General features: G+C 46.4%; 1 protein-coding gene across 1 annotated transcript in view; it reads right to left on the bottom strand.

Annotated features, from left to right (window-relative positions):
• Positions 1 to 15,964, bottom strand: part of CDS2 (CDP-diacylglycerol synthase 2) — a 50,414-nt gene that overhangs the window by 19,864 nt on the left and 14,586 nt on the right. Inside the window, exon 2 of the mRNA XM_024559319.4 lies at positions 39 to 175. Within this exon, the coding sequence (XP_024415087.2) occupies positions 39 to 175 (137 nt within the window). The remainder of the gene's footprint in view (positions 1 to 38; positions 176 to 15,964) is intronic.

Raw genomic sequence — 15,964 nt, 5'->3', positions numbered from 1 at the left:
CGCCCCCAACAAGCTCCTGCATCACTGAGCCATGTTACCTTGAAGACAAGTTGGAAAGGGCCCTGTTGAGGACCTCTGGGGTATCGTCTACAGAGGCTACTAGCGGAGTAGCTTCCACTCGGCTCTCACTGTCTGATGCTGTCTCTCCATCGACCTTTGCTTCTGGCTCCGACTCCTAGACAGCAGAAGAACAGGAGAAAAGGTCAAAAATGTTGAGTAGGATACTGAGAAGTACCCGCCTGTTATAGGAGATCTGTGGGGAAAGACCCAAACTGGGCCTGAAGAACTGGCAGAGTCAGGTGACATTAACAGATGGGACTCACAGTGATCCTGACACTGTTCCAAGGTGTGCCAAGGCGGCCCGCTCTCTACTGCAAGAGAGACACGCAGGTGCTCTCCTGCACCTCGGGAGGAGAGCAACAGCCTCGATCTACTCAATCCCCACTGCCTGACAGCGGGGCGGGGGGCGAGAACATCCAGAAGAGCGAGAGAGGGGCTCCTTTGTATCCGAAGCATACAAAAGGGGGCTGTGACCAGATTTCACCTGGGACTCATTCTTGATCCTACTACTCAGAGCGTTTATTTCTTAACGGAATTTAAAATAATTCCTGTGAGAAGACATGGGAGAGAAATCACATCACATAGAACTAGAGAGTAACAACGCCACTAGTATTTATATAGCCCTTCACAGTTTTTAAAGCATTTCCCCCATAGCTGTGGACCTCAGAGCAGTTCTGGGAAGAAAGAAAGCAGCACAGGAAGATTCCTAGGTACAAAGGAGGGCACGGGCTCTGAGAAGCTCCATGGCTGGCCCCAAGTCTCCTGTTAACCCAGGGCTTGTAAATTGCATTTGTTCATCTCACTAGATGTCCTTTAATTTAGGCATCCTGGGAAACATTATATTTTTTCAGTAAGAAATTCAAAATGAAGTAAACTAGAAATGGCAAAAGGATATTTTACCACATCTTCAAAGATTTCATTATATACATGGTCAGACACATTTAAGTTGAACTGACAATTTAAATTTCCTATATTAATAAATATATAAAATAGCCCTGGCTGGGGCAGCTCAGTGGATTGAGTGCAGGACTGTGAACCAAAGGCTCTTCTGTTTGATACCCAGTCAGGGCACTTGCCTGGGTTGCAGGCCAGGTCCCCAGTAGGGGGCATGTGAGAGGCAACCACACCTTAATATTTCCCTTTCTCCCTCCCTTCCCCTCTCTCTAAAAATAAATAAATAAAACCTTTAAAAATAAACAAATAAAACAAATCCTGCTCCTTTTTAAAAAAAATTATATACATAATATACAGCACCATTTCAAATGGCCATTTCATTTGAATATCTTCTTTTGTGAAGTGTCTGTCAAGTCACTGGCCAGTTTTCTACTGAGTTTTCTGCCTTCCTTTGTTACTTTTTTTTTCATTGCTTTTAGAGAGGAAGGTAGAGACAGAAACATTGAAAGTGAGAGAGAAACATCGATCAGTTCTCTTGTATGCGCTCAGGCCAGGGATTGTATGCATCCAGACCAGGAACTGAACTCACAATGAAGGTATGTGCCCTGACTGGGGATCAAACCTGCAATCTTTCTGTTACAGGATGACATCCTAACTGAGCCATACCAGCCAGGGTGCATTGATTTGTAAGAATTTTTTTTAAAGATTTTATTTATTTATTTTTAGAGAGGGAGAAGGAGGGAGAAAGAGAGGGAGAGAAACATCAATGTGCGGTTGCCTCTCACACGCCCCTGACCGGGGACCAGGCCTGCAACCTGGGCATGTACCCTAGACTGGGAATCGAACCAGCGACCCTTGGGTTTGCAGGCCAGCGCTCAATCCACTGAACCACACCAGCCAGGGTGATTTGTAGGAATTTTTTATACATCCCAGACTTAAGTACTTTGTGTCACTAGCCCATTATGTTCTCCCAGCCTTCTCTAGTCCCAACCCCACCCCCACCCCAGCCGTTCCCTCTAACACTCTGACCTTCTCCCTCTCAGCACTGGCCACAATGGGTACTTGGAAGGAGATCTTTGTAATTGTCTATTGCTCCCTAAAGATAGGAATCAAGACACCTTGTCCTCATGACATCCCCATGCCTGGCGCATAGCAAAATACTTACTAATGTATGGAAGGATGGAAGGAGGAGGCAAGGAGTTAATTCCAGGTATGGTAAACAGATGCCCAGGCCCTGCCCTCATGGAAACAGCTATTTCTAAATTACATCACGACCGTGATAACACCACTAAACAAAAGGACTTTAGTACAAGATCTCTCATACAAGAGACAACTGGCTTTGGTAAAGGACCTAAAGAGGGAGTCTCATCAATCGGATCTCAGGACAAGAGCTATAGCTTCCAGTGATGTGGTCACTGCTCCTTACTCTGCCACAGCTGAGCCTGGTAGCTCTGGACAAGTCACACAAGTGCCTCTGTACCTCAGTGTCCTTACCTTATTATGAAGCGGGCCCACAAAGGGCCCTCTTTACCTGTGAGGGTTCACTGAAGGGATACAACCAAACTCCCACCCAGGGCTGTGTCCCATTCTATCACCCCGAGAAGTTCTGAAACACAGCAGCACCTCCAAAATTATCCGTTTCCAGTTAGACTGAATGAAGATGAGGCATTCAACAGCTTTCCATTCTTTATCTTAACATTACCACCCACACCCCATCTGCACCAGTAATATGAGGTAAGGATTCTGACCCCAAACCGAGGGCCTTCAACATGAGAGCACCGGGGCCCGAGCAGGCTCTCCACACGCATGCTGAAGCCACAGGGGCTGGGCTTGAGCACAGCAGGAGAGCAGGCATGTGCCTGTCTACATCACACACACACACACACACACACACACACTGAAGCCCCAGCACAAGGTTATTTTTAACTCATCCATCCTGTTGTCAAGGAGACTCACAAAGGCTGCTGGTTCCTCAGGCGAGGAAGGGCAGGAAGGAGCCAGGCAGAGCCAGGGGAGGGGCAGGAGCTCCGGCTCTGTACTAACTCCCCTCCCACTTCGCCGGCCTTCCAGGACCTTCTATAAATATTAGTCCAGCACAGTTCCCTGCACTATCACCGAATGTGACTCCTCCCCTTCCTTGCTAGGACAGGTGAGGTGAACGGGGCATCTCGAGGCAGAAAGGAGTGGAGGGAGAACTGTTACAGACATTGTAGCTGCTGCTGTGACCAAGAGGTCAGGGAGCCTGTGATGAACAACTTGGAGTTTAAGTAAATGCCCTGAAGAAACAAGCCTGAAGGCTCCCCTTCACTTCCTAGGTTTTACCTGCCTAGAAGCAAGTAATGCCAGGGTCCCAGGCCTCACCTGAGGCCTCTGAAAAAGAGCCCTTCTCTGGAGGCTCCCGCTGAGCAGGAGGCCAACACCTACACAGACAACCCTTCTCCCACCAGCAGAAAAGCCAATTCCTGCGTGAGAGAAAGAAAGGGCACAGCCTCGGAAGACACAGATGGGGAGGAGGCGAGTCAGCCAGCCCTCTAGGTTCCCAACCCTCCCCTCAGCTGCCACCCTGACCCAGCCAAGTGTCACAGGAGAGCTGGCCAAGGGAACAGAAATAAAAGAACCTGGAGAGGACTAGAGCATTCTAGCTCCTCCCCACCCCACGGGCGAAGGCCCTGCAACAATGCCTGAGTAAAAGAGGCCAAGTGCTAGTGCAGCTTCCACAGTAGGCCCGGACGGAAGCAAGGACCTGGAGCCAAGTTCTCTTTCAGAAGAAAAGTCTGTCAGAAGTCTAGCCTTAACAGGCATTCCCTTCCTAACAGGCTTCTGCTCTGAAGACCTAATCATCGAAGCCGAGCCAAGAGTCAGGGGTGCCCAGCATGTTCACTGGCTTGTCCCTCCAGGGGAAGAAGGCAAGACAGGCCGATGGGAGGAGACTTCCTGCAGAAGGAGGCAGCAGCCAGTCAGGGAGAGCAGGGCCCAGGGCCCAGCTCTCTCGCTCATTACGCCCGGCACAGGCCTCCATTCTCTGGTCTTCCCAGTGCAGAAGGGATCCCTCATCTCGGATGGTCGTTGGGATGATCAAATGCAACATCAATGAATGTCTATAAAAACTACAAAGGGACTGAATGGCAACACCCTCCACCCCTCAGTCCCCTTACCACAGTACATAGGACAGGAGCAGAAGAACCTTAAACACCCACCCCAGGCAACCCAGGTACCCTTCCCAGGAAGGGTGGAGTGGGGAGAGCATGGTGGCCAGCAGACCTTGCTGAGACCCATGTGCTAACCAATCATGTGAGCTCGGCATCTGCCTGCCTCGCTTCCCCTTTCACACCTTCAATTCATCCAGCAGGCAGCCCCAATTCAAAACTGATCCTCTTTCCACAGCTACTGTGGAGACAGAGGTCTGAAACACAAGTGCAGCAATGCATACTAGTACTCTCTGAAGTGGGCTGTGTGCAAAGCAACCCACTGAAGTGGGGAAAGAAATAGGAGAACTTATTTCTATTTGTCTTATTTATATGTTTTTCCAGTGTGTGCTTTATAAATGGACCTATCAGTACATGTATAGAACTGAGTCTGTGCAAGCTGGGACACATGGTAAAAACATCACATACATGTCAGTAGCCATGGGCATCATTTCCCATTGCACCAAGCAGTGTCTGGCACATCACAGGCACCCAAAGACTTGCTGAAATAATAAGATAATTAATTCTACTTGACCCACCATGGACCAGTGTCCAGACTGCACTGAGAGTACGAAAGAACCCATTCTGATTTCCAGCTCACGCGCCAAGACCCACACCATGGCCTTCACGGTGGCCCTCGAAGCAGGACCAGACCAGTGCCCACTCCCGCCCCCTCCCTGCTGAGTGCTGGGTCTGAGGTCCCAGCTCAGTAGTTCTGGGACCAGCAAAGGGCAGCAAGGAGAGGCTGCCTTGCTGCTTCAAGCTGTCTCAGCCCTGCCTCGACAGACATCCCCTCCTTCCTTTCTCCCTCCTTTTCTCCCTCCCTCATTTTTAATCCAAGAGCCCAGATAAATGGCTGAGTGGCACAGACCTGGTCTCTCAGGTTCCATCTTAATCACCACCCACCCTCCTCCACTCCCTTAGCCATTTCCCAAGGGGTTTATGGTGCTGGTGTAAACAGGAAACAAAAGTGGTGCTTTAAAAGGAAAAGAAAGTGTGTCTGGTGCAGCTCAGTAGATTGAGTGCCAGCCTGCAAACTAAAAGGTCACAAGTTCGATTCCCCGTCGGGGCACATGCCTAGTTGCAGGGTCAGGTCCCCAGTTAGAGGTGTGCAAGAGGCAACTGATGTATGTATTTCTCACACATTGGTGTTAATCTCCCTGTCTTTCTACTTCCCTTCCCCTCTCTCTAAATAAATAAATGAAATCTTTTAAAAAAGAGAAAAAAGCTCCCTCAGAGGCCTCCCTCCTGCTGGTTCCCTTAGATCCTACAGGGAAAGGCAGAAGCATGAGGGTGACGGACGCATGGAGACTGCTGGGTACCAAGAGCTCGGGTAGGGACTGTCGTCATTTTTGGAGAAACTCTGGGGCTCTGAAGGACCCCCCCACCAGCCTTCCAGGGCCCCTCTCCGAGCCACAGCTGCCCAGAAGCCAACACCAGCACCGACCTGGGGCTCACAACAGCACAGAAGCCTCCCTTCAACAGAAGCAAGAAAAGGCAGCAAGGGAGGGCCAGAGGAGCGGCAGAGCAGGACAGGAAGCTCCTTGTGATCAAGGCCTAGCTTTTTCTGGCCTGGGGAGAGGTCTGGCTTGGTCTACAACAGCAACTGCAGAACTCGTTTACACTGTGTTCTCATGGTGAAAAATCCTCCCCCATCCCATTCCGTCTCAATCCTCAGGCTTTCCTGAAGGCTTTCCTCGGGCTTGCTGGGCGGACTCCCTTTGAGGTTCCCTTTGGGCCACCTCTTGGTATCAGGGGCCCCCCTCTGACTTCAGTATTTCTCAAAACTCCACAGTGACACCCACAAGTGGTGACGGTCAGAGCTTGACCAAAACAAGTGCGGCTGTGGCCAGGCTGGACAGGAGCCCTGGGCATTGTGTCAACTGGGCTCCAAGCAGATGGGACTCACCCCACCCCACATCCCATTTCTTTATCTGATGCCAATTCGGTTTTTTACCTTGCTAAAGAAAACATATTAACATTCTGTTCATGTTTGCCTAAAAGGACCTAACAACTAGGAAAAGAAAATAAGTGGTAACATCCACTAGGCTTTTTCATTTTCAAGGAAATTTCATTAAAAAGTGATACAGTAAGCCCTCACTTACGTTGTCAGTAAGTTCTTGGAACAGCACAGAAAGGACATGTCAAGAAACCAATTTCACCAGAGGCTAATTAATATAAACAAGAGTTAAGTTCCTACAGCACCTCATCAATGTCATTACAAAACCACGAAACAATGTTATTCGAGGACCTGCTGTCCTCAATGCCCTGGCTGGTTATGCCGGTAACGTCTCTGTCCTTTCATCCTGGCACCACATGCAAATTCGTCAGTCCGTTTACTGAGTGACTCCACAACTTACACAACCTGTGTTTTGCACTGCTTCAGATGCAAATTACAGACCTTGTCCTGGAGGAAATCATCAGGCTGAGCCTAACCTTTCTGCTAAATATCCACTTGCATCTTCTTAATCAAGCCCTGTGGCAGCTGACAGGAAACTGATTCCTCCACTAACAGGCACATCCCCAGGAGAGAAATTACTACTGGTTTTTCCTTAATATGAGTGTCAGGGACCTATGTGTCATGCTCACTGAAAAAGCCAGGTAGGTGTGCGTGTGCAGTGTTAGGAATAGCAAAGAAAATATGTCTAGCTTTTTCTAATGCTGACTCCATTTGACAAGTTCAACTGTCTGAACAAAGGATCAAATAGGAGGAGCCCCTACTGCGAAGTTTTAGAATCACCCCCAATATGGCCACAGCCTGTACTCCAAAGCCTCTTATAATGAGATGTACAGGAAATGCATTCAGCTACTCCGGATGGACCGCTGCACTTAAAAGTCCCTCTACAGGTAACTGCCCTCCGCACCAAAGAGCCCCAGAGAAAGGACTCGAAAGGACGAAAGAGCTGCTGGGAGATCCAGCTTTCTAAAACCTAACTCTGGCTATGAACCATTTCACTTCCAGACAGTGAGAGGGCACTTTCCATAATCTAAGTTAGGTTTCAAATTCATCAGGTGTAAGAACTGCCCTATTCATATTCGTTTACCTTGAATCTTTGCCTTGAATCTGGTAAAAGCTCGGAGTGTTTTTTTAAGCTGATCGAATTTTAATTCCCAGCATCAGTCTTTATCTACAAGGCCTAGAATAATGGGCGCTGCCACTATGAGTGTGGGGAAGACAACCCCAGAGCTACAGTTACACAAATGTCACTCATAAGTAAGAGGGCTATGATTTCAGCCCTTCCCAAAGGTTAAAGTAATGGAGGGGAGGAGAGCCCCCCAGGGGCACCCATAAAACCCAGGGTAGTGATGAGCTGTATTTCCCGACAGCAATGAATGTGTTGCCAGGAATAATGAGTAAGGACGTGTAGGGAAACCTTTTAGAGCCCTAAGTGGCTCAATCCTGCACATTTTCACTCTCTTCCCCTGAATAATGGGAAATGCTCCAAGCACGGTCACACATCTGTCCTCTGAGCCTGCAATTGGACTGCATATTGGAAAGCGTTTTCCAAACCTAACATTTTAAGATACTACTCTCATACTAAGAAACACCTCCATTATTCTTCCTAACATCACTATCATCTGAAATTACTACACATTTGTCTCCCTCCCCTACTGAAACATAAATCCATGTGGAAGGTACTTCTGTTTTTCACTGCTGTATTCCCATGGCCTGCAGTGCTGCCTGGCATACAGAAGGTCCTCAATAAATGTTTCTTCACAGAGGGAAAGAAGACAATAGGTAAAGGAATAACTAAGGAATTCTCCTCTTCTGAGTCTGTAAGTTAAAATGGCAGTCATAGCCCTGACTGGTGTGGCTCAGTGGGTTGGGTGTAGTCAATCCGAAAAAGGTTGCCAGTTTGATTCCCAGTCAGGGCACGTGCCTGGGTTGGGGGCCAGATCCCCGGTTGGTGGAATGCGAAAGGCAACCAATCAATGTTCCTCTCTCACATCAGATGTTTCTCTCCCTCTCTTTTTCCTTCTCTTCCCCTCTCTCTAAAAATAAATAAATATATATTTTTAAAAAACGGCAGGCATAAATATCACATCGCAATAGCCAGCTACTTTGCCCAGAATATCCCCATCTTACCACGTTTACATACACTTGCAGGTTCTGTAGGTGGAAGGAAAGTGAAAGTCTTAGGAAAGTCATGAGCACGAGCCATCAAACATGCAGAATAAAGGTGAATAGTAGAATAAGAAGAAAATTTCAAAAATCTTAAGAGCTGATGACTGCTTTCCGTCCAGGACTCTGGCCAAAAGGATACACAGGCATTCCTCAGAGATGTCATGGGTTTGGTTCCAGATGACCACAGCAAAGTGAATGTCTCAATGAAGCAAGGTACACCTGTACCTGCCTCCTGCAGCTTGGGCTCCCAGAAGCTGAGTTCCCTGCCAAGGTAGTTTCTGCTGCAAGCAAAGACGGCCAGGTACATTAACCAAAAAAGAAGCAACTCACCATCTTAGTAACAAATGCATCAGTAACAGCCACTCCACCTTCACACTGTGAACAGGCTGGCTGTTGTCTCTACCTAACTCTGTCTCAGCTGAGGGTGGAGGTCAATGAACAGAATAAACCTCAACACCTCAGTAATCTGATGCTTAAAAAAAACAAAACAAAACCCTGCTAATCCATAGTGACAGTTCTGAAAAAACAAAAGGCAGCTGCTTCATCCATTTTTTTAAAATGGCTTTCTTTTAAATGTTTGGGGCAGCAAATCTTCTACCCAAAGATTATTGTACACCTCTGAAACAAGGACACTTTAACAGGACACTGTCCTATATTTCCCTTGTTAAAACACAAAATTCAAGCAAGTAGATTTTAAAGAGCTTATTGGTTTTATTCAGTGATCAATGAATTAGGCAATATCTAATCCAGCAGATAGAAAGGAGCTCCCAGGAGCTGTACAGAATGACATTTCTACAGGTAGAAGGGAGGGGAGCAAGGTATTAGGCTGGGCACAAAGAAAAGCAGGCAGGCACATTATTTCAAGGGCACTTTCCTTGAGGGGATGGCAGGGCCTATGAGGCAAATTCCCTAACTAGTGCAGATGAAGCGATTCCTGGATGACTAGTTTAAGATTCTGGTTCTGGGAGAGCAAAAACTGTTAAGTCAAGTCTCAGTTTGGTGACGTGGGGCTTGGCCTAAGTGATGCATTTGGAACCTGTTGTCTTGCTTTTAACATCTTGAATCTCCATTGCTCTTCCACCTGCGCCGGCCTTCGGAGCTAATGAATGAAGCCGTCTGCCCCAATTAACACAGGCCCTGTGCTTTGGCACTCAGGTTTGAATCCTAGAGTTTATCCTCCCTTTCTATCAGGCCACTGGCTATCAGCATACCTGCCTTCCCAAGCTGTCTCTCACTCAGAGAACTAGCAAGAGAGGAGCACTCAGAAGGCAGTGGCTCTCAGAATTAGGCCTATGCTAAAAATGGACAGAGCCAGAACAGGTCACAAGTTCACCGCTGAGAGGGTGTTCAGGCCCAGCACCCAATCAAGGACATCTTGGGGTAGACTGGCATGACAGCCTCAACTGTTGCAGAGCATTTACTCCAAGAGGCCCTGGCTAGAAGCAATGGCCTCACAACCAGAAAGTCTGGAGAATGGCAGGACAGCTCAGCACGTCTGCCCTGCAGGCAGGTGTTCTGGAGCCTGAGGGAGACTTGCTATGGGAAGAAATCTATCCACAGGTTTCTAGAGACAAGGAAGTCAGCAAAGCACTGTACTGCACAGTGTGGGGGGTGGGGATGGAGGGAGCTGGGGACATGCAGTCCAAGCCATATGTCACACCTGCATGCCATCCATGCCCCTGGGGGGGGTGGGGGGGACAAAGGATGAATGCCATTAAAAGCCTCTAAACAACACAGCCTCCAGAGCAACACAAAAACATTCTCAGGACTTAACTGTAATATTGGAATATACTATATTCACTAAAGCTACATTAATAATGAATGTCAATCCTGTAAACACAAGATGGAGTGAAAAACCACACACACACACACACACACACACACACACAGGCTGCAACTGACTTTCCAAAGAAGCAAGACACTATCGCAGGGAGAAGAGAATCTCAGGCATGAGGAAAGGGGGGACCAGTACCAGCTGTGTGATGTTGGAAGAAATCATGTCACATCTGGGCCTTGGTTTTTCATCTGTAAAACGGAAACATATCCCATCTCAAGGGTATTGGAGAGATAAAATAAGTCTGTGTTTTTCGAGATGTGGGTCGAGACCTACTGGTTCTTGAAATCAATTCATTAAATCACAACTGAAAAGAAACTGAATAAAATATGATGCCAGAAGTCAGGCTGGTGGCAGCTACCCCTGAGAGAGGAACTAATCAGAAGAAATCACTAGGGAGCCTTCCAGGTACTGGTAATGTTTTGTCTGATGGGGCGGGGCAGGCTGCAGAGACGCTCTTATTTTATGAACAGCTACCCTGTTATATAGTTATGATTGGACATATTTCCGTATGTATATTACACTTCAGTCAAAGTTTACATAAGAAGGAGAATAAGAATCAAACAGAACAGAAAACTTTTGAATGTATCACAGATAGTAAAATTACTGCTTCATGAAACTTTTGCTTCAAAGTGATTTACATACACAACCTTGTATTGAGACACAATGTAAAATGTATTTATTCCTGTGGATCAAGGTCCAAAAGAGCCTGAAAGGCCTGAAACAGTGCAGAGAAATACGTTGTAAACTAAGCCACCAAACCAATGTTGGTTGTTGTGGGGGTGGGGACAGGAATAAGGAGGAGACATGGCACTGTTAATCTTTCACAGATGAAAAACTAAAACATAAAAATATAGCACCTGTGCGGTACAAAAGCATTCAAAATGACATGCTTCTCCATTACACTATTTACCTGGGTTTCCTCATTTAGAAGGGTTTTTCTCTCTCTTCACAGCCCTCAGGAAGGGAAAGTAAACCAAGGAATAAACCAATAGTTTCTGCCTGAAGAAACTAGTAATGAGACTAATTTCCAAACTAGTGATGAAACTAAAGACAAACAGGAAATGCTGTCTGAGGCAAAAACCACGGCACATTAGCAATTAAATGGCCACATCTGTCCGGAAAAAAAGTTCCTCATTATCAAACAATAGGTGGGATTTGGAGATAAAAGATTAAGAGGAAAGAGTTGCAGTTCAATGGTCTCGGAGTTAGGTTTCAGTACAGAAAGAAGGAAGTTAAACAGAAATGTGCTGAAATCAAGCCACTGTTGATGTATATTTTAAAAGAACATTCATTGCATTTTAAGTCTTAGTTTAATTTTGAATTTAGTAACTATAGTCAATTTAATACATTTTAGTGTTTTAATTTTGAGTAAAACTTTTCATTGTAATTATTTTATCTACTTACCTACATAGGAATAGTCATTATTATGGTTAGTATTTAAATTTTTATGAATTTAAGTTTTTTCTTAACCCTCACCCAAGGATATGTTTATTGATTTTAGAGAGAAAGGAAGGGGGAGACGGTGGGGAGGGGGGGGGAGAGACAGAGAGAGAGAGAGAGAGAGAGAAACACTGCCTCCCATACATACCCCGACCAGGGGTGTACAGGACGATGCTCTAACCATCTGAACCACCCGGCCAGGGCATATGAATTAAGTTTTTACTTGACATTCTGTAGCGTGCCCAAATTTTTTGCATCTGAACCACTTAGTTTTAATTACTGTCTTTTTAATTTCATGAAGTCTCTTTAACATAAACACTTTTTAACAAAATACTGGGATTGATACTAAGCACATCATGTTAACAGAGCATGGTACTTCAATACTAAAACTAAACACTGATATGCCGATAATTTTCTTTTTGCTCCTCAACTCTAGTTGCTTAAGCTCAACAAATTCCTCTTGCAACCAGAGGCCTTTTCTCACTGCCCAGCCAGTAGCTAATCTTCACAGCTGCCTTAGCACCACTCAACCTCACGTGCTGGGAGCAGCCAAGACCGACAGTGCCCAGGAGTTTATGACCACCTCAGCAAAGGCCTTCTAGCTCTGCCTCCTTTGTTCCCCCTGGGACAGTCAGGTTTGCCACCCTGCCAGGAACCCCTGTGACAGATCAACATGCCTTTACTGAATTGCATGGAAACTACTGAAATCCAGGACAAGGAGCCCAACTCCAGAGAATGCACATGCTGGGGAGAGAGCAAGACACAGTGAAGCAGGGTGCAGCCAAGAGGAGGGCCCCAAGAAGGGATTTGTAATGGGGTCCAGGACTCAGGGTGTCCAGGAAATATTAGAATAATGTATATAGGATGTCCTCATCCCCACAGGCCTGAGCCAAGAGGGATGGGACACATGGAACAGGGCCATTCAGAGCTGTTTTGGGTAGCAACAGCTTTGTAGCTAACCCCTGGCAGTCATTTAACATATCTATAACCTTTAACTGGTTTCATGGATATGTTAAATAGCTGTGGCCCTGCTTTGAGCCAGGGAGATGGGAGTGACTTCCACCCAAGATGGGACTGGGAAGCAACTCCCCCTGGTTACAGGGCCTGCGTGAGAGCTTGGAGATGATTGGCTCCATGCCATGGGGCCATACCTGCCCAGACTTACTATGGCAGCCCAGTAAAGCTGGAAGAATACGGGGATGCTGGCAGGTGTAGCTGACTGTAGGAGGAGTCGGAAATGGGGCTGCAAAGGAAGATGGGCACTGGGATTTAAACCTAGGCCCGGCAGCCATAGGGAGAAGAGACCATGCGGCTCTGAAGTAAAGAAGAGACCACGCGGCTCCAAAGTAGTAAGAGGAGGGCCACAAGGTTTTGGGGGAGAAGGAGGAGACCACGCGGCTCCAAAGTAAATGGGGAAAAGGACCACGCGGTTCTGAAGGAGAGTAAGTAGAGAGGACCACGAGGTTTTGGAGTGCTTCTTCTTGCCACGCGGCTTAGGCAGCAGGAGAGACTTTGCAGCCATAGAAAAGGGGAGGAAGGACTCTTGCTGGTGGGCCATGAGAAGGTGCCACATGGCTTTGGATTAACTGGAGATCGCAGCAGCCACACAGCTGATGGTGCCGGGAGCCTGAATCACGGACTTCTACTTCTTTTCCTGAGACACGGTACCCCGGACTGGGCACAGGGAGAGGGAAGGACTGTGCATCTGTGGGTATTCTAGAGGACTTTAGTATCTTATTGAAGACATTAGGTCATTATTCTAAGTTTGTGTAACTTTCAAATAAACAGTTCCTTTCCTTTTCACCAGTCTCTGGCATTGAGAGACGTCTTTCCTCTGGCGGCGGGCATTTTGAACCTAGCAGGTGGGCGTGGGGGAAGGAACCTCCAGAGACAGAAAGGCGGAATCCTTTCTGTAATAATTTATCGTGAAGGAACCCCCCCCCCCTCGGCTCTGTAACAACAGCACTTATCAAGGATTTGGACAGCCAGTTTCCACAGAAGCCTGGAGAAGGGAAGGAGACGAAGAAACAGGGAGCAGGAATAGAGAGGGTCCCACACAGGTGCTGGGGGCTAAGCTGGACCTCAGGGTATAAGGGCTCCGTGCCTGCAGCCTGCAGGGCCTGCCCTGAGATGCTCCTCCTGCCTCCAGCTTGCAGGCCCGAAGGAACTCAGTGGCCACAGTCAACACCTCCTCTCCTCAAAACTGATGTAGAATGAGATAAGGGCTGCCCCACCCCCATGGCCCTGCTGGCTAACCCTGAGACACTCACAGGGCTTCCTGTGTTAGGGGTCTCAGGCCAAACCGTAGAAGAAACATGACTGAGAGACCAGGAGGCCAGGGAGCTGGAATAGCTCAGGCAAAAAGCATGGATGTCAGATTCAGCTCACCTAGGTTCTAATTCTAACTTGAATTTCAGGCCTTGTTGCTCATACCTATAAATAGGAGCCAATACTTCTGACCATCCAGCAAGCCCTCATCTAGAAATGTATACAAGTAGCCAGCTGGTCACTGCAGGGTTAGGCGTCATAATTACATCAGAGCCCTGCCCCAAGGCTACCCTCTAGGCTATCATAGCACCATATCTGTGAAAAATGGATAATAATTTTTTTAAGATTTTATTTATTTTTAGAGAGAGGGGAAGGGAGGGAGAAAGAAACATCAATGTGTGGTTGCTTCTTGCACACACACCACCGGGGACCTGACCTGCAACCCAGGCGTGTGCCCTGACTGGAAGTTGAACCCGTGACCCTTTGGTTCACAGGCTGCACTCAATCCACTGAGCCACACCAGCCCGGGTAGATAATAATTTTTTTTTAATCCTTTAAGAATACCAAAGTTTAGATCTCTCAACTTCATTAACCATTAATAATCAATAAGAAAGATGTGAACATGCCAACAAAAATATTAGCAAAAGAGAATTTGCCAGATACTAATAACCCATACTTTAATTTCACAACATTCAATGACATAGAAAATACAATGGCCATGGGAAACCATTTTTCTCACATCAAACTGAATGAGTAGATGAAAAGAACATTCACTGTGGACCAAGGTTAGAGAAAACTAGTAGATTCATAAAGTACACACAGAAAGATAAATACCACCTTTCTGAAAGGTCATTTGGAAATTTGTATGAAGAGCCTTCAAATGACTCACATCTCCTGTGACCTAGTCATTCCACGTCTAGAAAATACCCCAAGTGAATATCTTGAGAAACATATAATTTATATGAGGATGTTCATTACAGCGTTACAAAAAGAAACAGCCTGTATGTCCAACAATAGAAGATTCTGCCCTGATCTATTTAACACAGACAGGGAAGAACACCAAGCAGCCATTTTAAAACCTTATGAGTAAGAATAGTGGGACGTGATGAAAATGTTAATAGCAATTATATTCTGGTAGTGAACTTAGGGATACTTTCATGTCACCTCCACATTTTCCACAAAACAGGTATTGCTTCCATAATTTGAAAAAATACAAAATGAGCCCTGGCTGGTGTAGCTCAGTGGATGGAGCACAGGCTGTGAACCAAAGTGTCTCTGGTTCAATTCCCAGTCAGAGCACATGCCTGGGTTGTGAGCCAGGACCCCAGCGGGGGGCGTGCAGGAGGCAACCACACATTGATATTTCTCTGCCTCTCTTTCTCCTTCCCTTCTCCTCTAAAAATAAAATCTTAAAAAATAAGAAAGTACAAAATGAATATATCTAAGCCCTGCCCTCCTCTGTGCGACACTGCTGTATACAGGTTAAATGTGTTTTCGGATCCATTTGGTTATGATTCAAGTGAAGTTGTTTTAATCCACCTGTTTATGACAATGACAAAGACAAAAAGAATAGTTGGTCTTTGAAGTAAAATTGTTTTGATATGAGAGTGCACAGATGTTATCATTCTACATCTGTTGTCACTGATAAGCGGTCAGCAGCCCCTCTGGGGGCTTATCTATAAGAACATATGGAGAAGCAACTATGGCAGGGGGATATTTAAAAAATACTGAGAGTTTGTGAGCATCATTTCAGAGTTTTGGTTTGGGCAAGGTGACTCTTCCTGACCTAACAACTCTCTGAAGAGCCTTGGGCATTCGCTGCTTTCTCGGGGAGGCACTCGAGGAAGACAGCAGCTGGCCCTGTGAAAGAGATCAGCCTGTCTAGCAACACTAGCACCTATTTTCCTTCCCTAGCAGGGTGCTCCAAATCAGCTCTAGGCTGGACCCTGATTCTCCTGCGTATTTTAACTCGTATAAAAAGGTACACCTCACATTAAAATTGGACTTTATTTCTCTCACCTCTCCTTACCTGGAACAATAGTGTGATTAATCTTTCATTTGTTTGGAGTATGTTATTTCCTTATTTTACTTATTAAGAGATATTATCCTATATACTATTGGCTTGTGAAATTACAATTCCCACTGCAAACCTGT

The sequence above is a fragment of the Desmodus rotundus genome, chromosome 6 (genome assembly GCF_022682495.2).
Source record: "Desmodus rotundus isolate HL8 chromosome 6, HLdesRot8A.1, whole genome shotgun sequence".
Classification (NCBI taxonomy): Eukaryota; Metazoa; Chordata; class Mammalia; order Chiroptera; family Phyllostomidae; genus Desmodus; species Desmodus rotundus.
The sequence above is the reverse complement of the archived record's forward strand: the minus strand, read 5'-3'. Positions and strand labels throughout refer to the sequence as shown.